A 22,602-nucleotide genomic window follows, 5' to 3' on the forward strand; every position below is an offset into this window, starting at 1 on the left:
AGATTGCTTACTGTTACAACAGGAGTATTATTGTGTGCGTATAAAAGTTACCAGTATTTACCATGTATATGTCTGTTTTTATTGGTTGCTAATAAAAAAAAAAATCTATAATTTAGAATAAAAGCAGTAATTCTAAAAATATTGGATGGTTTGACTTATAGTATTCTCTGTTCATAATATAAAAAAATCAACAGATTTCACAATATCTACAGCATGGGTGCCGCAGAGCCTTGCCTTACCCCTCCCTGCTCTTTACCAGTAGCCCTTTTGCACGTCTATAGGGATAATGGGGATGTCTTTTAGTGTGTGAGAAGGCTTGTGTACCAGTGGGGAGTGGGGAGGGAGGCAGAAAGGGCGGGAGGGAAGTCTAAGGTGAACAGTGCTGGGCTGCCAAGTCAGTTTGGGTTCGGTGTCAGGGTTCAATTACCAAGATACCTTTGTACAGATTAGCAGTTCTTTTTCTTGTGCAGCACGTCATTCTCCAATGACATGTGGACTGTAGCTTTCATGTCACTAAAGTCTTCTGTGCAATGTTCTGTCATTCAATGTCTCATTAGCTTCAGTCACTTCTGTGTCATACTCAGTATATATATTATATATTTTAATAATTGCAATAAGAACAGATGTTTGTCTCAACATATTAATAGGCAGCATGGTATCAGTTACTGTATAAAAACCTCACTGGGAGTTAATCACAAACAAAGCACAAAAAAAAAATCTCAATAGAGCCCAGACATTCATTAACTTCTGGAGCACGCTGTGCTTTGATATGCAAAAAGAAACAACTGCAGAATTCGTCTTGGTCATTAAAGAGTTACAAGAGGCTGCAGAAAGAGCTCATCCCCCTAAGATTACCCACAACCTCAGCTGTGTTTAGCAAAAGATTTCTTCTGCAAGTCATGCAAACCGCCTTGCTCCAAGCCTCTGTTCTGCACAGGAGCGAGCAGGGAAGCCCCTTCGTATCTAGGAGTCATCCATATGTCGGATGTCCTTAACCCAGGGACTACCTGTATTGGAAATGCACTTTAGTGCTATTTTACCCTAGGTTCAACAGTTTAGCTGCATCCATGTCTTTACCAATAGTATCTTTACCAATATATACCAATAAGCCAAATTTCCACACATTTTTCAGTAATTTCTCCTCTTTAGAAACGTAAATCAGTTTAATCAGTATACAAATTTGTGCTTTTTGTAGGTTTACCCTAAAGAGAAAACAGAATAAATGTTATACTTACGGTATGAATTTTCCAGACGAATCAAACAGTTCAGGAAATCGTCAAATTCTATCTGGTATTGGTCATCAGCATATCTCAAGACAATCAGTTGTAACACTGTGTTATTAAGCTGGAACCCTATAAAATATAATTGTTATCTTAATTTAAGCTTTTACCAAATACTATAAGTGAGGTCAAGTTTTTTATTTCTGCATTTTTTTATAGATAAATAGGTAAATCTTTCAGCTGTTACAGATCCAGAACTAACAGTAAATCTTGCAGTGGGAACACCTCTTCCATTGATTTATACCCTGTTTCCCCGATGATAAGGCACTGTCTTATAATTTTTGAAATGCCAAAATATGCCTTAGGTCTTATTTTCAGGGGAATGTCTTATTTTTCCATGAAGAAGACTACAATACACATTTATTGTTGAAAATCACTCATGATCACTTATGTGCCATTCATTGTCCCCTCATGATCACTTATGTGCCATTCATTGTCCCCTTCTGATCACTCTGTGCCATTCATTGTCCCCTTCTGATCACTATGTGCCATTCATTGTCCCCTTCTGTTCACCGACTCACTTTTTTTTTGGCTTCTACGGCTGGGTAACAGACTCTGTTAGGGCAGGGATCAGCAGCTTGCTTGTCCTTCCTGGAGCAGAGTCGCGGGCGCGTGTGCGGGCCTTTGAAGTCACTTTCAGTTTCGCTCTGCACTGCAGCCAGCACCGAAGAGTCACACAGAGGCACACAGTGGGAGGTATCGGTGGGTGTCTTATTTGTGGGGGGTGCTTTATTTTAATGTTTTGAGCAAAAATCAGGGGGTGGCTTATTTGATGGGGATGCCTTATCATCAGGGAAACACGGTATTTCTTTATTTAGATCTATATAGATTTATAGTTTTGGCATAAGGAATATAATTGAGAGCTGTATCTCTTAAAATAAACAAGACTCTGTTTCATCACAAGACTGTGATTATAAGTTCATTGGCGTGAGGAATATCACCAAAACAATATTTATTTTCTTATGTAAGAAAATAAGAGTTACACCTGTCATTAGTGACATATTATGGTAATTCTACCTTAACCACAATGTATTTAACAAGAGTTAGTATACCATTAGTTTTTATTAACAACCCACCTCACTAAGGCAATGCACATCCAACCCATATGTCCCTTAGTGAGCTTCAGCAGAAAAAAATCAAGCATATCTGTCTTCTGATCTGTTCTTGTGCATTGGCAGTCCATTCATTTCATATGAATGTCTTACCCTAATGCATGGTAACATGCATAACAAACTTAATATGTATAAACAAAACACTTCAGAGCCTTAAACAGGCCTTTAATAATTTTTCTGTTATTACCTCATCTAGTAGGGATTTCCATAGCTTTAAAGTGGGCCCAAACTCATATGTAACTTGGCCTTTTGGATATTATACCCTTACCTTTAAATCTGACAGAGTCTTTATATAAGTGCTTTGTTTGGGTAAAAACATCATCCATTCCCACCTCTTAAGTCACTGACTGCCAAGGTGGCAGCTAGTGCTCATAGAAGACACATCGTATGTGTATCATCAATTGGTGCATTTCCAGAGAATTTGTGGAGAAGACCGCATTTAAAGAAGTAATCTTCAAAGTCAACTACAGTTGAGCCTGTTTCTTTATGTACAACTATCTTTGTATATAACATTTGAGGAGCCTGAATATCAGGACATAACAGCATGTAATTGTCACATCATATGGAGAACAGACAAAAGTCTGCATTTGAGGGTTTGTATCTAAGCGCTGCACTGGAAGGGCGAGGTGTTGGCATTTTGAAGTTGTGTACTGTATGTGAGGTCTGCAGTTGGGTATGTGTATTTGTGGTCTGCAGCTGAAGGGGGTCTGTACCTGAAGGCTCTCCCTCTACCCTATGATCACACAGCCTAGTTAAAGAACCTATAATTGTGCACCCCTGCAGGGGCACACTTCATCTGTAATGCCAGGGCAGAAAGTAATTTAAAACCAGCATGTCTTCAGAATTGGAGAAAAAGAAACTTCATTATTTAAAAAAAAAATCGTCTCACTTCCTGATGTTTCTCTAGAATGGAAATGGAAATGTTTACATTGAAAAAATGTTTACAACTGAATCAAGGACCACTATACCTAGTGTCATATTTTTTACATGAAGTTGTATAAAGTTAAAAGCTAAAAAGAAATGTAATTGGAATTTTACCTGCTGCTTTCAAAGCCAGTCGCAGCTCATATGAAGACATAGTTCCTGACTTGTCTCTGTCATGCTGAACAAATATATTCTGAAAGACAAGACAAAATACATTTTCGTTCTTAACACTTATAAGCAAATAAATTAAAATATGGTTTGTTTCATGGTGTAGCGGTAGCACCGTGTACTTTTGAATTTTTTATTAGTCCGTGGAAATAATATTTTTTTCTTTAACTGGTTGTTATAGATGTAATGTATTTAAATCAATCAATATTAGGTATGCTTTGACAGGCCTCCAAAATACATCTTAGTTATTTTATTTAGAAAAAATCTTTTATCTGACCAAAGAAAAGTGTTTGCACCAAGCACCAATAGGTATAAATGCAGATTCAGAAGCAAATTAAGAAGAGTATCTTCTTTAAACAAAGTTAAACCCCCACTCACCATTAGATATTTGTTAGAGCAGGTGAAACATGCTTACTTGACAAGATATAACCCTTAGAGAAGCATTTTTCTAATACATTAGACCTACAGCCCTTAGATATAAGTAGGTAAAAAAGTGGGCAGTGATACCATAGTTTGATATTATCATTCAGGAGCTACCTAAACTAACAATAACAACACTTCATACCCACATTTCCCAATCTACATAGTTAGAATCTACATAATTAGAATATGGGGTTATACCTGAAAGTAAACTTAAATAATGAACTAATGACAGAGAGCAGTTGTTGCTAGTAGTAGAGGGTAATGATCTAATTATGCAGGTCCTGAATGAAAAGCAGTAAATTGACTAGCCATAGCAGACGTCAGGCACATCTACAATTTCTTGACTGAGGTGGCCAACTAACACATCACAGAGAGGACTGGCTTAAAAGTAATCCGAAAAAAAATATATATATTAATGCACATCTATTTCTTTGTTCTCAAGAGTAGGTATGTTAGTGGCAAACCTAAAAGAAGGTGGGTTAGGCATAGCATGAGAGGGTGGGTAAATTCCTGTCAGCATTTCTAAAAAAAAGTCTGCACACTAGTCCTACATCCAGACTATAAAGGTGAGTTTGGACTAGTTCCTGATTCAGCAATTTTTCAAAGATTTCAATTAGTTCCTTGACCCACAAAGTGTTTTTTTTTTATCTTTCAATGTGTTTTTTATGTCTATTTCTTATTTTGTTATGTCTATATAAGATATATATATATATATATATATATTTATAGACATCCAAGAAACAATATAATAACAACAAGTAAAACAGAAATAAGACAATACCAAATTCTTATGAGGTATTTCAGAGAGAATTAGAGGCATTATCAATGATATTTACAGGCATATATCTGGGATTTGTAATCAAATTTTTTTGATTTGTATTGCAATTTGTTTCCATCACATCTAAGATAATGAGAATTTTTCTCCCACCAACCTGGACATAGAAATAAAATATACATGCAGGGGGCGTGGCCTGGCGATGGCAGCGTGAGCAGTGTTCTGAGGGAGCTCCATGCCTCAAGGGCCGTATATCAGTCATCACCGGGTAATTCCACAATCTGACACCACGCCGCTTCATGCCTTCCTCCAAAACAGGGGTGTCAAACTCTGGCCCGGGGGCCAAATCTGACCCCCAACGTCCTTTTTTTGGCCCCCAAAGGATTCCTAACTATAAACTGCAGCTGGCCCACCACTGCATCGAAATAGCGCTGCTACTACTATTCCCGGCATCACTATTTTTTTTAAATAATGAAGTTTCTTTTTCTCCAATTCTCCAGGTACAGACCCCCTTCAGCAGCAGACCACAAATACACATACCCAACTGCAGACCCCACATACAATACACAACGTCAAAATGCCAACACCTCCCCCCTCCAATGCAGTGCTTAGATACAAACCCAGATACAGACTTTTGTCTGTTCCCCATATGATGTGGAACATCATATAACGCCGTGAATTTTAATATCGGTGCTATTTCAATGAAGAGGGAGTTTCAGCGGTGGGACACTCATAAGATTTAGCTCCGCATTGGCTGGGTCTGGCATTTCCACCACTCCCCCTCAGCAGTACTTTTCCTTGCTACTCCAAGGCATGGACTTGAATGGTTGGATTTTCATAGAAGAATATTGTTATTATTATTGTTAGCCTGTGCAAAAAGGTTACCATTGAAATTTAACTCAGAAGGCTACAAATAGAGAAAGAGGCATAAGATTTTTTCTTAAAATGTAAAAAAAAAAATTTTATGCCTCTTTCTCTATTATAAGCTTGAATTCTCCAAACATCTGAATGACAGAAGAGGAATGGCAAAGTTTGCAGTGGGTAAAGTAGCCTTGCAAAACTAATAATTTTAAGCAGATAACAACGACCCAATAAGGACAGTGGCAGAATTTTGCAGCTAGTTAGTTCAGATGTAATTTTAGCAAGAAGTGGGGAATAATTCAGCTTATACATATCAAGTAGATATCGGGTGATTTTGCACTGCTAAAAAGATTTTATGATTTCTAGCAATTTTAGGACCCAGCTCTCAGTTGCCTGAGGAGAAGGCCTGGAGAAAGGGAAATTCGCCTTTTTCGCTTTTTTCTAAATCCAGAAAAAGTACCAAACTACTGGATGTGCTTAATTATATTTGGTAAGTCCCACTTTGGATAGTTCAAAAACAGCATTATGTTGTCAGCAAACATTGCTAATTTAAATTTGTCATCCATGCACCCTGACCCCCCTAAAATACAGCACAGTTTTGAAAAGATCCGGCCAATAGCTCTATAGTGAGGTTTAATAAAAGCGGAGATAGTGGGCACCCCTGACGTGTGCCTCTACCCAATGAAAATACATGGGGCAGGACTCCCACAACATGAATTTGAGTCGTGGGTGATGAGAACATGGAACCCAAATAATTTGTAATATGACCTCTGAAACCAAACTTGTGCAACACAAGGTGCAACCAGGACCATTCTTTACTTTCAAAGGCATTCTCCCCTTCAAAAAAGGGACCTGACAACAGCACCTGTTCAAGTACACACATTACTTTCCCAATATTATAAGTGGTAGATTTGCCAAAAACAAAACCGGCGGAGAAGCCATGCCAGACCTGCCAATTTTTTTTACATGATTTTATTATCTTAATTAAGGAGAGATATAGGGCGGTATGAGCCCGGGTCAAGAGGATCTTTCTGTTTCTTAGGTAATACCTTGATGTAGGGATATAGGAATGCCACCTCTTCCACAAGTATTTTAAAAAATTCAGATGGTAAGTCTTTAAGACCTGGTGCTTTCGCTTCCTCCGAAAGTTGAAGGAGGACTAATTGGGACTCGTAGTATGTAGCAAAGACAGATGCTATGGCCCTGATTTATTAAAGTTCTCCAAGGCTGTAGAGAATACACTTTCATCAGTGAAGTTGAGTAATTGAGCAAAACTGGAATGGATCTCCTAAAATTAGGGCCATAGTCTCTAGGAGCCTGTGACGTATCACCCTGGGAGTTCTTCATCACTGTTATACGTGGAGGTGTACGAAATCCCTTGCAAGATTAGCCAGCATTCTACCTGACTTGTTTTAAAGCGCAAAAAAATTCCGCTGAACGGAATGATTTGATTGTCGCATCATATTGGCTGATCCAAAAACCCCATGTTCTTTTTGCCTGCAACCAAGAGTTGCGGTTGTGGAGGTAGACAGAATTTTTTGTAGATCACAAATGCTCGCTGTGCTTGATCACAAGCTTCCTTATAGTTCAGCATGGTCTTCTTATTTAGTGTGGAAAGGTGAGCCATTATTCAGCCTCTGAGAACCGCTTTTGCAGTGTCCCAATACAGTTGCAGGTTAGACTTACGAATTGAATTTAGGATGTCAAATCAAGCCACCAATGCTTTAAGTGCTTTTGGAACGACTCATCTTTGGCCAAAGAAGAGGGAAAATGCCATACAAAGTCCGACTTGTGCAGGTAGCTATCCAAAAAAGTAATAGAGACTGGTGCATGATTAGAGATTACAAATGGATAAACATCAGCAGATTCCAGTTTCATCAAGAGATCATCAGTAGTTAGGGGAGTCAGTTCTGGACATCATTGAATGTACTGTTGAAACGGGAGTATATTCCCTCTCCAAAGGATGCAAATGCCTCCAGGCATCTACCAAACCGGTAGATGAAATAAAGGAGCAGAAAGATCTGTCACTGGAAAAGGTAGCGTTGTGCCCTTGTGGCTGCAGTGTCCTATCCTTACTTGTACTGGGAACTGCACTAAAGTCACCAGCAAACAATGTTGGAACACAGGGCAGACTTTGGAGATGCTTGAAAATGGATAAAGGGCCATATACAGCCATAACTGTTAGAGAATTAGCCAAGAACTGTAACATAATTGCTGCCCTTCTGAGGGATTCCTGAGGGATCACAGGACTTACTTGGAACTGTGTTTTGTAGCCTTTTACTGAGTGGAGTCAATACTACTGCTTGATGACCAGGTGCAGAGGCCCCCCCAAACCTCTCCCACCCACTGCTTGCCCATGGCATGGTAAAATAAAAAAGACAAATGTGTCTCTTGCAACACAGCGATATCAGCTTCCAACTTTAGATGCAGTAATACTTTGGTACGTTTATTTGGTGGGCAGAGGCCATTAACATCACAGGTCATTCATTTAAGGAGGTATGAAAACAAAGCCTGTTGCACATAGAGCTAGTGACCAATGAGTATATTCCACCTGGCTGTCCCAGCCAAGCAGGCCTGTGGACCTGCAAAAGTCACCATCCAGTAACAGATTCATAAGAAAATAATTGCAAATATAGAACTGCAAGATATATTTTTGGAAAACTTGGGAGGGAAATGTAGGAAAAAATAATATACTAAACATCAAAACGAAAGTCCTATGTAGTAATACAGGCAATGGACTTCCTTTTTTCCCAATGTGGAGCACTTCCATAGCTGATACAATCACGGATGAAAATGAAATGTCCTTCTGTAATTTTACAAAAACAATGTAAGGGAATAATAATAATAAAAACCCAAGAACAATTTTTAATGCAGTGAGATCTATTGTGAACTTCTGGCACCACCTTGTGGCAGTTTCGAAAAATAGGCCGTACAAAAACTAACTCCTATTGTCCTTAATCAATATAAATTTAAACCCAGCATGTACTTGCAGGCACATGTCTTAGTAACACACATGAATTTTCAGGAGCAGCAACCCATTATGATTTAGTGGATGAAGAAGGAGATGTTTGAGCTGATCTGGAGAGGGGAGACCTTCCCAGATCACTGTTAGAGGGACCTTTATCTTCTATTGTATTAATAGGTAAGCAGCTTGGAGAGGATCTTTAAATAGTTGTGCTTCTTGATCAGATAGGAACATTTTCACTACTGCTGGATACATGAGGGTGGATTGCACGCCTTTGGAGATTAGTTGTTTACAGATTGGTGAAAACACTCGGCACTGGTGGTTTCAGCCGAATAATGTGAGAATAGCAGCACTTTACTATCATCAGCTGAAAAGTGGGCTTAAGACCGTTAGGCCTTGGGAAGTTGCATTTTGTCAGTAAAATCCAAGTAATGGGCAATTATAGACCATGGTGATGATTTGTTACGTTGGAGTAGTGCCATTCTGTGAGCCCTCTCCACCTTTATAGGCGCTTTAAGCCCCAAAGTTTTCAGTAGCGTAGGTGCACAGAATTTAGGCAAGTCAGATGCTTTATATGATTCTGGTAGACTAATGATTCTTATATTAGTCATTTTTCATATCAATTACTTTTTCTGATAATAAATTGTACTGCTTCCCCATCTGTTGCTGTTGAGTGTGAGCCGTTAATAAATCGTCCTCCAGATCACGTATACATTGCTGCAATTCACACCGCTCTTCCCCATGTTTTACCACTATATCTGTATTGGTTGCAGGTGTTGGGTGAGCGTTTCCTTAATATTCAGCATCAAGCTGGGTTGGAGGTGTTGAGACACCTCAAGTGCTAATTTCTTGTAATCTAGTGAGATACATTCATGCAGGGAAATTCGCCCTTCCTGTCTCCATGTGCTCCGGTGGCTCGCCTGCCATCTTGGAAGCTCTGCCCTTCCAAGTTGTCATCTTCTGCTTGGTCCTCTGGGGAGCTAGAGGAGCGGAAACAAAGCGATCCATGCCAGCCGAACGGTAGTCGGCTTGCATCCGCTGGGTTACTGTATTGCAAAAGAGAGTTGGGAGGAAACAATGTCACAGGGGAGCTGGAGCCACAGCTCTACACTGCTTCCTTCATCAGGCGCCGGAACCAAAAGTCACACTCGGGGTAGTTAAAAAAGTAAAATATAAACACCTACCTGGTCCCATCTGCGGGGGTTAATGTACCGCCACCCCACCCCAATCCAAGATTAGCAGTTACATATACAATACTTTAAATGTCTATTGCAATTACTCCAACTGATTTACTATGGAGGACTTTAAAACCTACCAGGAAGGACTTATTTTGCCTTTGTTCATAATAAATATACTCAAAAAGACTATTTTTTCATCACACAGTTAGATATAGACCAATTTAAAAGGGCAGACCTAGGGATGTAGGTCCACTATGACTTTGCACAATCTTAGTGTCTATTTTTGCAAAGTGGCACAAGGCCAAACAGTGGACTTTGAAACTGAATCCAACACTGTTAAATGACATTCATACGCAAGCACATATTGAGAAGGCCTTTCAACATTACTTTTTGGAAAACAAGATGAACTGATCAAATTGGGCACACTCAAAAAACAGGATGAACAAAACAAAATATACAAGGTATCCAGAATTAAAGCAATTATTAAAGCAGCTCATAAACACTCTACTCAAAAAAGTAGCACTTAGGGACCCTCAAAAACTGACACAAGCCTGTCAAGACCTAAAAGTACTTCTTGATCAACAACCCTCCAATAGATCCTTTATGAAAGCGCATCACGGTTTATCCAAAATTGGATAAATACAATAGGTTTTGTTCTAGCTACACACAATATCACTTTTGAATATAGACATCAAACTGTTAGCAAAAATTTTAGCAATTTGCATTTATCTTTTCCTCTTAAGTTAGACTGATTTAGATCAAGTTAGTTTTTTTACCATTTGGGTCCAACTGGAAACCGCTTTATTCTCCTCATCACAAGCAGATTCATCTTGGATAAAGACATAATATAAAACTCACCCCATGATTGGCCTGACATTACAGGTCTTCCGATGATCAGCCAAACATTACAGGTCTTTTCTAAATGAAATAACACCCAACGTTTAGAACCTATTCCAGGACACCTAGCTCCAACACTTCATGGAACGCATTGATGTTGCCAAAAACAAAGACCAACCTACCAGTTTTGCAATATTTTTAAATACAACATCGTTAAAATTCACTTTCTGCTTTTGAACAGATTTGTGTGGATGGCCAACCAGTAAGCCTTGTTATATCCTATCATCCAGATAGGTTTTACGAGAGAAAAGCTCATTGAAGTTTAAACATGCTTGGGAATCAGCTCTACAAACACAATTTACTGAGGAATATGGAGTCAAGCATGTGTGCTGGCTCACAAATGCTCCTTTAGTGTGAGACTTCAGGAAACCTCCTATAAAATCTTGACTCGTTGGTATACAATGCCAACTAGATTGCATGATCAGTTTCCTAAACAGTCCAATTTATGCTGGAGATGCCAGAGAGAAATGGGTATATTGGAGGACAACTGGTGGGATTGTTCCCTTATACAGTCCTATTTGTGCAACAGGTAGTGCATTACTAGCAATACCATTTTCGGAATGAACATTCCTCTTCTACCTCAGGTTTGTTTGCTTCATATACAACGTTTATCTTCTAAAGTGTCAATGCTCATTCATTTGCTAAAAGCCTGGTACCTCTTTATTGGAAGTCCCAGTGAATCCTTACTATTCAGCAGTGGCTCCACACAAGTACAAGAAAAATAATCTATGGAAGAAGTTAGAGCCATTTCGATAGATGATCCTACTAAATTTAAGCAAACCTGGTCAGCATGGATTTTTTTCAGGTATTGAAATACAAGGAAATATGTTCAGAACAAATACCAATTTGTGAAATTTTATCTGCTACTGTTTTAATACCTAATAATGCTAACAGAGTTATAGAATACTTGGTTCGTCTGTTTTAGGTTTTATTTATTGTCTATCTCTCCTCCTAATTTTATTAGATGTCTACCTTTGTATTAGTATGAGAGATTGTAAGGGGGGCTTTATTTGGGTTTGGGGGGGAAGACTTTTGTATCCCAGCATTTGTCATTGTATTCATGTTTCTACTTTCCAAAAAAATTTGGAAAAAACAAGGAGCAACGTGTAAAGGAGATGAAGAGAGTGAGGGAGATCAAGATGATGGCTGACTGGTAAGGAGCAAGGATTTATGTCAGGAGCACATGCTCTTGTGTCCCCTGCAGTGGATGAAATAGAAGACCCATTATCTGTTCTGAAATTGATCTGAGAGATTTTGGCTCAAGGGAGATTAGGTTTTATTTTCAAAGGACCAAAGATTGCAAATTCCTCTCCTAGAAAAGTACTAATTCGTTCTGCTCCAATTGCAATGTCAATGCCACATCTTAATGTTCTATACCAAAAGGGCCATTCATGCTATAATTGAGGGTACTCTGCATTTTGAAAAAATGCCCTACCAAAACAGAGTAGGTCTGAAACAAGATCCCCTGGGCCCTATTAGGCTGGGACTCCTAGATACAATTCCTTATCCCTGAATTGATCCAGTGATATTTGCCCTTGGATACTCAGACATGATACAATGCAAATTGGAATAATATGGTTCAAAGAACTTTGAGGAAATTATCATTAAAACTGGCATTCCTTGAATGTGTCACCTAACTGCAGCCAGCATGGATGCACTAGGACACTATCCCTAGCAAATAAAACAGTCTATCCACCTCAACCTGGGTCTAAGGTGTCTGGAGTGACACAAGGTCCAAATGAAGAATGTATGTCATATTTTACCAACTTCAAATTGGCTGTGGAATCTGCTGGTGGGGACATAACATGTGATTAATATTATTATTATTATTATTATTAAACAGGATTTATATAGCGCCAACATATTACGCAGCGCTGTACATTAAATAGGGCTTGCAAATGGCGGATTAATACAGACAGTGATACGGGAGGAGAGGACCCTGCCCTGAAGAGCTTACAATCTAATAGGTGGGGGAATTTACACACAATAGGAGGGGGATATGTATTGCAAACGGGTTTTGAGTTAGGACGAGGAGGACCATTCCAGAGAGTTGGGGCAGCTCCAGAGAAGTCTTGTATCTGTGCGTGTGATGAGGTTATGAGTGAGGAAGTCATTAGTAGGTCATTGGAGGAGCGGAGAGAGCGGCTGGGGGAGTATTTTTTTACCAGGTCGGAAACGTAAGTGGGACAATAACTGTGTAGGGATTTGAAGGCAAAGCACAGGAGCTTGAATTTGATTCTAAGGTGAAATGGAAGCCAGTATAAGGATCTGCAAAGAGATGCAGCAGAAGAGGAGGGGTGGGAGGGATGGATGAGTCTGGCTGCATCATTCATAATAGATTGTAGAGGAGAGAGTCGGGTTAGTGGAATACCAGAGAGGAGGATGTTACAGTAGTCCAGACGAGAGATGATAAGAGCATGAACAAGGAGTTTGGTGGTCTCAGGGGACATGTAGGGGTGGATTTTGGAAATGTTGCGTAGGTGAAAGTGGCAGGACCTGGAAATGTTCTGAATATGGGGGGAAAATGAGAGGGCAGAGTCAAAGGTGAAACATGCCTGAGGGGAGGGCCAAATAGTTTCAGGAATCAGTCAGACATCCATGATGAGATGGCTAACAGGCAGCATGAGACCTTATCCAGGACTGAGGGAGACAGGTCAGGGGTGGACAGATAGATTTGATTGTCATCAGCATACAGATGGTACTGTAAGCCAAAGGAGGATATGAGACTACCGAGAGAGGAGGTGTACAGAGAAAGGAGAACCGGTCCAAGAACGGAGCCTTGGGGAACACCAACAGGGAGGAGCAAGAAGGAGTTACCATTGAAAGAAAATTGAAAGGAGCGGTCAGACAGATAGTAAGCAAAGAGAGAGCAGTGTCACTGATACTAATGGAGTGCATTATTTGTTTTAGAAGGGGGTCAAACAGTGACAAAAGCAGAGGAAAGATCAAGGAGAAGGAGCAGGGAAAAGTTGCCTTGAGACTTAGCTCTGATGAGGTCATTGGCCACTTTAGTAAGGGCTGTTTCAGTGGAATGGGCAGCTCTAAAACCAGACTGGAGAGGGTCAAGGAGAGAGTTGGTGCTCAGGTAATCGGCGAGTCTTTTGTAGACAAGGCGTTCAAGAAGTTTGGAGACATATGGGAGAAGGGAGATAGGACAGTAGTTAGAGAGTAGGGAGGAGTCCAGTGAGGGTTTCTTTGGGATATTGAGAATTTTGGCATGTTTAAAAGCTGAGGGGTATTTACTAGTAGAAAGGGAGAGGTGATGATCTGAAGCCAATAATTCTACTCATCTTCATTACAGGATTGAGAGGAAAAATCAGAGAGAAACTTATGATTGGAAAGACATACCTATCTTTAGTTTGCTGTCATTGGCAACTGCTATTGTGAGAAATAAAGCACACTTTGAAGCTAAGAAACCTCGAATGAAACAATCAGACTCTAAATTGCTTGGTTGACAGTGGGGAAGCTTTTTCTGTTTTGAAATTAGACAAAGAGAATCTCCCCAATTAAAATGTCATTAAAGGAGTTGGAATAAGTGGTGTTCCTTACCCTCAACTAGAAACCACTCCTACTAAAACTTCACTTGGACCTTTTCAAACTGAAGCCTTTCAGCCTGAAGCTTGATTCTTTTCTCTGCAATTTCCTGCAAGATTTACTTACCCAATTGAAAGCACAAAAAAAATTTTCAGAGGAAGGGGTGAAATGGAAGACACATAAGATAGCATCATAGCTCTTTGCTCAGGGAAGATAAATTCAGGGATCACAGAGAGCTTCTCTAGTGATTTGTTAATGGCAACAAATCTTGATGTTTGGGGCAAAGAAGGGAACACAGGACTTTATTTGAAACCTGTCATACCTACGACTATCTCAGTACCCTCTGAAAAAGGCTCAATTAGATGGAATCAGAATACAAATTAAACAGTACTTGGAAGGAGGCATATTGCTGAATATTACTTTATCTGCTCAGGTGATATTTTATCTATTTAAGAAAAATTGAATAGTAAAAGACATTAGACCAATTAATACATTTTTTCAGGAGGATACATCTGTTGTACCAAAGCCTCACACTATTCTGGGCAACATACGACCCACCAATAGGTGGTTAACTCTGACTGTTTGCTTTCACTTTTAGGACAACCAAATACATGGACCAGACTGCTTCAAGGGATGGTCTCTAGCCAAAATTATTACAGTAAAGCGATGAAATATTGCCTAGACAGGTGGCAGTGTCCAAAGGATATCACCCTGTTGCAGTATGTTGATGACTACTACTATGTTGATGACTACTACCTGGAGCTGAAGAAAAATGCAGCCTCCATCCAGATTCATAGAAGCGTGGGGGCCGGTGTTTTTTTTACATTCATCCAACTTGGATTTTGACCTGAACCTAGAGGCTTATAATTGTTTCATTGAATCTCACTATAGTCAGAACAGGTTTGGTAAATGTGGGCAGTTAACTCTCTTAAAGCCTGAGTCCCATTGCATCAGAAAGTTTAACCTTTGGGTGAAGTGTATATACAGCAAGTGGCTCTGGCTGCCCTGGTTTGAAAGAAGGTTTTTTTATGCTCGTAACATATTTTACTAATGAATTGCTGATTATTTTTATTATTGTCATTATTATTATTATTATAATAAACAGGATTTATATAGCGCCAACATATTACGATGAAATTATATTATCTGCTGCTGAGCCTTTACGTATATGCAGTATAACTCTTTTCAAGAAAATGTAAATCCCAACTCTTTTTGCTGGTATAAAGTCATGCACAACGTAAAAAAAAATAGAATAGCCATATTTAATTGTTCTCAAAGATGTTGTAATAAAAGCGTCATCTACAGTAAGAAATCTCTGTTCCTTTAAAAGGGAAATACATTCTGCTTAGACAACACCACAAGAAGGAATATTGACCACTCCTGTGGGGCCTAACGTATTTGGTCCAGTACAAGGCTTTGGACTTATTCTAATTAATCTAGATGATAAATCTATATATTATGATAGGCTTCTTTTTGTTCGTGTAAAACAAGTTATCAGCAAAAGATGTTAGCTCAAATCTTCTACTACCTATACGTATACCCTCACATTTGGGAGAAGAGTAGAGGGCATCTTATAAATTTAATGAATGTAAGATGCGAATGTGAGACCAAATGCATTATGGGCAAAGATCAATTGTCAGTAGGGGCCCTCCACTTTGTCAAAAGTTTTCCCTGCACATTGAAGTGCTCTGGTACACGGCTGCTATGATAGCTACTATTGCAGTGTGTTCCCTATATAATGGAGTGTCGACGCTTGACAAAGCCCAGCTGGATGGCAAAAATGACTGTAATTTATTGGCCATCAGTGTTGTAATCACAGTTTAAAAGTGAAATAGGCATGTAGGGTGAACCCCATTTTGCGAATCAAAGTGGCGTAACCTTCAGAAAAGTTAGGGATGGACATGTTTTGCAATAAAATTGCATGAATACTTTAATCAACAAAGGAGTAACTTCCTTATTTAGTATTTTGTAGAATTCTGCAGAGTAGCCATTTAGACCTGGTGAATTATGATTCGCTAAAGCTTTGGTGGTTCTCTGAATTTTGTCAGCTGTTATGGACCGAATAACAATATCTCGCTGGGTGCCACATAAACCAAAATGTAATCTATGCAGGAAAATGAAAAGCGAGTTTTGGAGTAAAAAGTGTAGTCTTTGGCAAAGGAATTGGGTAGTCTCCAAGGATCTACCAAGGACTTTTCAGCCAACAAGTTTTTAATATCAAAAGTAGAGGTATGAGGGGTTCTAGGTAGCATATGAGAACTCTATAATTTGCTTTCCATGGTTGCTTTTAGGTCCCCTGCTAACATTAAATTAGGTAGTTCCCATCAAGCAACTTCTGGAGAAAGGTTACCTCTGGGGCATAATCTATACACAGGGAGTAAGTCATTCCAGTAGAAAGAAATTTGTATGGCACGATTTTGTTTGAAAGGATACCACTTTTTTCTGTTCTAAAAGAGTTTGATATGACCAATCCTGGGGCCTGTAAGGTTGCAGCATCACTCTTTTTCCATATCTGGGGATTGATGTTTAAGGTGTAGCAATACTCTTTTTCATTCTTGTGGCTTTGCTACATTCCACCATAATAACTTAAGTGCAGTCTGGAAGGTGCAGGAGATGTCATGGTGGTACGTGGAATACCTGGGTCTAGCAAGATGTAATTGAAAGAAGCCACTGCTCCGGGCATGCCAACACTAAACCAAAACTGTAGGTAGTATGGGAGTTAGTATCAAATGGCAGACTGACAGTGAGGCAACCCCATGCAGCTATTGATGTGTTGAACAAAACAGTAACAAAAATAAGGAATCTTCCCTTGCAGGGGTTGGTTTCAGCAACAGAAAAACAAATAATATACAGCAACCTGTCGGACAAAAAATCTTGGCTGCTCTCAAAACAAAATTCAACTCTGGACAAACACAGACTCATCCACAGACTGTCCAACCTACAGCCACTTCATGCTTGGCACAAGGTGCTTCTAAGCCTGGGGAAGGGGGTGCCAGTTCCTGAATTTTTAAATTCACCCTACCTTGCTCTTGCAAATTCCAAGGGAAACCCAGAACAGAAATTTTAACGACTGCTGTCTACAGTGCATAGTGGCAGCATACTTAAAAAAATTCAACACATTTAACCCATATTAGTCCTGTAAATTTAGGTACAAAAAATTCTATTCCCATTTTAGGTAAAGGTATCAAAACCCTTGTGGCCTCTAAACAGGGCAGAAGCTTAGTGCAACAAAGACATTTTTGGAAAAAATACAGAGCAAAAACATTTAAAGTTTTCAATAAGAAACAATATACAACTGTAGGATTAGACAAGGATACATAATCCACTGCACCAAGTTCTTCTGTTAGGTGCTTCATAGGTGAAGGAAATATTTAAGAACCCAATAGAAAACAATCTTGAAAATATTGTAAGAGATTAGTCCAAGAGCCCAGTCCAGTTAGGTCTTTTGTGACCCTTAGTTCTCCAAGATGAAGTAGGCTGTTGCTGTCATGGGCTATCTAACATTTTGATTTCACTTTTGCAGAAGGCACTAAGTTTCACTGGGTACATCAAAACAAATTCTAGTCAAACTGAACAAAATTTTTAAATTTTGGGTAATTGAGGCCTCTCCAATATGCAGCTCAGAATTCTGTGACAAATGCTCAGGGCCTAAATGATGTGTTCAAGTGTATGTGAGATATATGAAAGGAGATTCAGAGCCAACACAAGGTCCACAATGAGTAGGCCAAAAAGATCTTTGCCGTCACAACTTTCAGGGATACCTATGAAGAGAATGTTAGATCTCCAATTATAGTTTTCCAGGTCCTCCAGCTTTCTTTCATCGAAGTAACCAGCATATTTTGTGCCACCAATTTGTTTTGAGAGTCCAGAAGTTGTTTTATAACATCACGTACTCGTTGTTCAGGTGATGAGTGATGCTTGTAAATTAATTTGTCCATATTTGGATATGGGTGATACACTAGTTGCATAAGGCAGTAAAACCAGGGCAAGAGATGATCTCTCACAAGTGGGCAGGTCTTTCACAGAATGGCATAGTGATTGGAAACAATAAAGAAAACTATTAGAATATGTAGAGCGGTCCCAAGAGGGTTTCCACAGGGTAACAATGTTAAGAATGCCAAGCCTGAATTAATCGAATATTTAAAGGGAGAAAGTGAGAAAGCAGGCTTTTAAGGGCAAGGTAAGAGATATTAATTGGTTTAATGTGATGTGTTCAAAGTTTACTTCTAACAAAAGTTTAACTAAACACTATTAAGCATACATTATGCAACAAAAATTGTGGTGTTACAAAGTTACAAAAAGTCACATTGGTATACAAGGTCCAAAGGAAAATGAGAGGGTCCAAAGGACAATGAGAAGATTTCCAACGCCTTTTTGTTAAAAAAGTTATTGGAGGCTATTTTATTGCCGAGACAATTTGCATTTGTCAAGTGCCCTGAGCACAAGAAAGGAGAAGACACAGTTACCCGGGGCAACGCATTAGCTGATGCGGTAGCTAAAGACACCCTTCTTTAAGTAACAGAAGACCTGTTGCACCCAAATCCTTGTTCCCCTGATGACTGCAAAGTCACATGACATAACCCATTTATCGAAAGGAGGTATGATTGATTTGATTCAGCATCATTGGTTTGCCCCAGGTTTAACCACCTTTGCAATTGCCTATTGCCAGTCATGTCTAGTCTGCCTAAAATTTAATGCAGGAAAACCAGTCAAGGCTCCACAAAAACACCAGGGTTAAAATGGACACAGGCCCTGAGTTTGGCGCTCATGTCTTAGGTACACACCCCGTAAACCACTAAAGGAAATGGACTATATTTCCCCCATGACTCTCAGCTGTCGTTAGCACAAGGAAGTTTTATGGATTATGTTGTGCAATCACATCATATATTGACTGATCTGCATAAGCAGGTTTTTAGCTCTCTATTCCTGATCCAGTCTCTTTTAACTTCAACATTGGGTATTCTCTTGTCTAGGTCCATCTTGGGAGATATACATAATGACATTCACTTTTTGCCCTGATGATACAAAAGAAAGTGAGAATTCCTGTTAGACACCCATCATTCATTGAAGTATTTCTCCTCTCTTGCTGTTCTTTTAACGATTCCTACCATGTTCATTTTTCAACAGTTTGGATTTCTACTTTCTGTCTCTGTGACAATGGTCATCAGAAACAAGTGAGGGTACGTTTTCCCAACTTGTGTGTTGTGGCAAGAGATTAGTCATTAGTAGGTTATTTGAAGAGTAGAGAGGTTGATTAGATGTGTCAGTATCTGTGGATGTACCAAGTAAGAAATGTGTAGGACCAGTGAAGCGATTTAAATGCAATTAACAATAGCTTCCAGTGGGGGGACTGCTTACGCCACTTGTGCGAAGTTTCTGTCATTGTGTTAGGGTACAAAAGGACAACTGGATTGGCTAAATACAATGATACATGTAAACAATGACAAGAACTCCACCTAGTTGGGTTGTAGCCAGTCCAGCTGGGGTCAGCTGAGGTCAGCAATGGCAAGAGCTCAGCCCAGATGGCACTAGCTGCTCACTTACTGGAGCTTTTTTAAAAGCTGGAAGTCCTCTTTAATAAGGGTCCCCCAGATATCTGCCACCCCAACCTGGGTTCTGAGTACAGGGATACATAGTACAGATACCAAAACTACCTAATGTCTACAAAATATTTACTTTTATCTATTTTTAGCTAATACTTATCTTTTCAGGATGCAGTGTTGTGTATATGCGTCCACCATGAATGATCCAGCCCTCCATTTACCCTTCAGAGTCACTGCCGTCTTTACACTGAAGTGATCCCAGGATGGATGGATGGTTGATCCATTGTGGGCTGCTATACACAAGCTAATGGAGGAAGTGAAGGGTGCTGAGATCTGTGTTGTCTATCTGTTGAGAACTAGTATTCTCTGAGCAGAATAACACCATGGTGAAAATCAAAAATTTTTGTGTCCCGGCCATTTTACATAGCTCCTGGGACAGCGTAACAGCTTCGAGATAGTGGTACTGTCACGGCGAAAATGGGACAGTTGGAGCTATGGTTTAGGACCATATTTGAATGTACAGACTGTTCTGTTTTGTATAGTTTCCAACCCTCCTGTCCACCTGCTGTTGCATTCATTTGTATCAAAGCAGCGGCTTTCAGGCAGTCAAGGCTCCACTACCTCAGCCGAAGGTAGCTGTATGTCATTTCCATCTTCTGCTGGTCCTGCTCCTCCTCCTCCTACTCCTTGTTAGTCATTCTGTCAGCAATCGATCACCGAAGCGATTGCTAAGAGACAACAGTATGCGTGCACTCATCCAACGGCGCAGAAGCTGAACGTGCTTCTGTCCAAGTTGCTGGTTCCCTTTCCAAGTGATGGACTCTGCACCTTTCAGGGAACTGATGGCTTGTGCAGAGCCGAGGTGGAGAGTCCCAAGCCGTCATTTCAGGCAGTACCAGCCCTGCACAAATATGTAGAACAGAAGCTGGGCCAGTCCTTGAGCCTGTGGGTGCCTGTCAAAGCGTACGGCAGCGCCAATGTATGGAGCTGTAACTAGGGTCAGGGACAATACATGTCCTTTACGGCCTACTGGGTGAATGTGATTCCTGCACAGCCACACCAGCAACTTGGCCAGGTGACACCGCTTCCGCCTCCACGTTCTCACGCCGCTGGTCCGGCCACAAGGTCCGCCTTTGTCTCTTCATCCTCCACCGTGTCCTCAGCATCCACTGCAGGGACAATTCACAGTGCCCCGCCAGCATACCACATGTGCAGGGCACGGCGGTGTCACACTGTTTTGCACCTGGTTTGCCTGGGCGAACAGAGTCACACAGGGGAGGAACTGCTCCATGTGATTCATCAAGAAATCGAATCCTGGCTTTCTCTGCGACAACTCAAAATCGGAACCATGGTGACCGACAACGGGAAGAACATTGTGTCGGTGTTGCGTCATGGAAGGCTTAGCCATGCGCCCTGCATGGCACACGTCTTCAATATGGTTGTCAAGCGGTTCCTGAAGTCTTCCACCCATCTGCAAGACATCATAAAAATGGCCAGGAAACTTTGGCATGCACTTCAGCCACTCGTACACGGCAAAGCACACCCTCCTTGAGCTGCACTGGCAGAACGGCATCCCCCAACATAGGCTGATATGCAACGTTTCCACCCGTTGGAATTGCACCCTTCATATGTTTGACTGACTTTACGAACAGAGAAAGGCCATCAACGAATCTTTGATGATCCAAGCGGATAGGAGTATGTGTAACTTCGATGTCAGCCAGTGGCAGCTCATGCGTGACATCTGCCGTTTGCTCAGACCCCTTGAGGAGGCCACGGGACTGGAGACGTGGCGCCTAGATCCCATGGCCACATGAGCCCTGTGGGGGCAGAACTGGAGGAGGAGGAGGACGTTGGAGCAAAGGCAATGTATAGCAAAATGGGTGGTTTTTCTACTCAGATGACAGGAGAGGAGGATCAGGAGCAGCCAAAGGAGCAAGAGAGAGATAAAGGAAGATGAGGCAGAGGACCCAGACACACAGTGGTAGTATGCAGGGGAGATGAAAGCAGGAAGTCCCTCCGAGTCACTTGAAGAAATGGCCCACTGCATGCTCACTTGCTTGCGCAGTGACAGCCAAAATGTCACCATTCGGCAGAGGGATGACTTCTGGCTCTCCACCTTGTTCACCCTCACTACCGGTCCAAAATGGGGGCCTTTTTTACACCCGCTGAGAGGGACGACAAACTGAGCTACTACAGAGACATCCTATGTAGTCAGTTGGCCCCTGCCTATTTGCACCATCGTCCATCAGCTCGCAGGTTCAATCGGGGGGACCCTCTTGACTCACGTTCCACTGGCTGCTAGGGAGGGGTGGGGTGGCAGGAGCAGTACCAGTTCCATCAGCAGCAGCCTGAATCCAGAGTCGCTGATGAGCAGATTTCTTCACCCGCATAGTGAGGAAACTACTGACCAGCAACTAGACATAGAGCAGAACCCGAACCAGCAGGAGGTGGCATACTTGGAGTGCACCCTGTCAGCTGTCATTGAAGATCCGCTGGACCACTGGGCAGCCAAACTGGATTTGTGGCCGCAACTGGCTGAGTTTCCCTGGAAAAGCTGTCCTGCCTGGCCAGTAGTGTGGCATCAGAGTGGGTGTTTAGTGCGGCGGGGGCCATAGTTACCCCAAGAAGAACTCACCTGTTCACCCAAAATGTGGAGGGACAGACCTATGTCAAGATGAATCAAGGCGTGGATCAGCCAGGATTTCCACCCACCAATGCCTGATGCATCTAATTAGATGATCCATGCCACCTGACCCAAACCTTGACAAAAGAGACTGGTTTCTTCTGGCTACCTGCCTCATCTACTACTCTGATGCTGCCACCCGCCTGATGCCACACATCAGATGCCAAGTGCTCCTTCTTTCACCCACCTTCATCAGCGGGTGCTGGTATTGCCCGCCCCACTCTGTCACCGGGTCACTTTGTGGTCTCCTGACGCTGCT

At 41.0% G+C, this 22,602-nt stretch overlaps 1 protein-coding gene across 1 annotated transcript in view; it reads right to left on the reverse strand.

Annotated features, from left to right (window-relative positions):
• CAPN9 (calpain 9) overlaps window positions 1–22,602 on the reverse strand; it is a 193,442-nt gene that overhangs the window by 34,698 nt on the left and 136,142 nt on the right. Inside the window, exons 19-20 of the mRNA XM_072410240.1 lie at window positions 3,431–3,509; window positions 1,236–1,352 (exon numbers count right to left, since the gene is read on the reverse strand). Coding sequence (XP_072266341.1) covers window positions 1,236–1,352; window positions 3,431–3,509 — 196 coding nt within the window. The remainder of the gene's footprint in view (window positions 1–1,235; window positions 1,353–3,430; window positions 3,510–22,602) is intronic.

This window comes from Pyxicephalus adspersus, chromosome 4 (assembly GCF_032062135.1).
Source record: "Pyxicephalus adspersus chromosome 4, UCB_Pads_2.0, whole genome shotgun sequence".
Classification (NCBI taxonomy): Eukaryota; Metazoa; Chordata; class Amphibia; order Anura; family Pyxicephalidae; genus Pyxicephalus; species Pyxicephalus adspersus.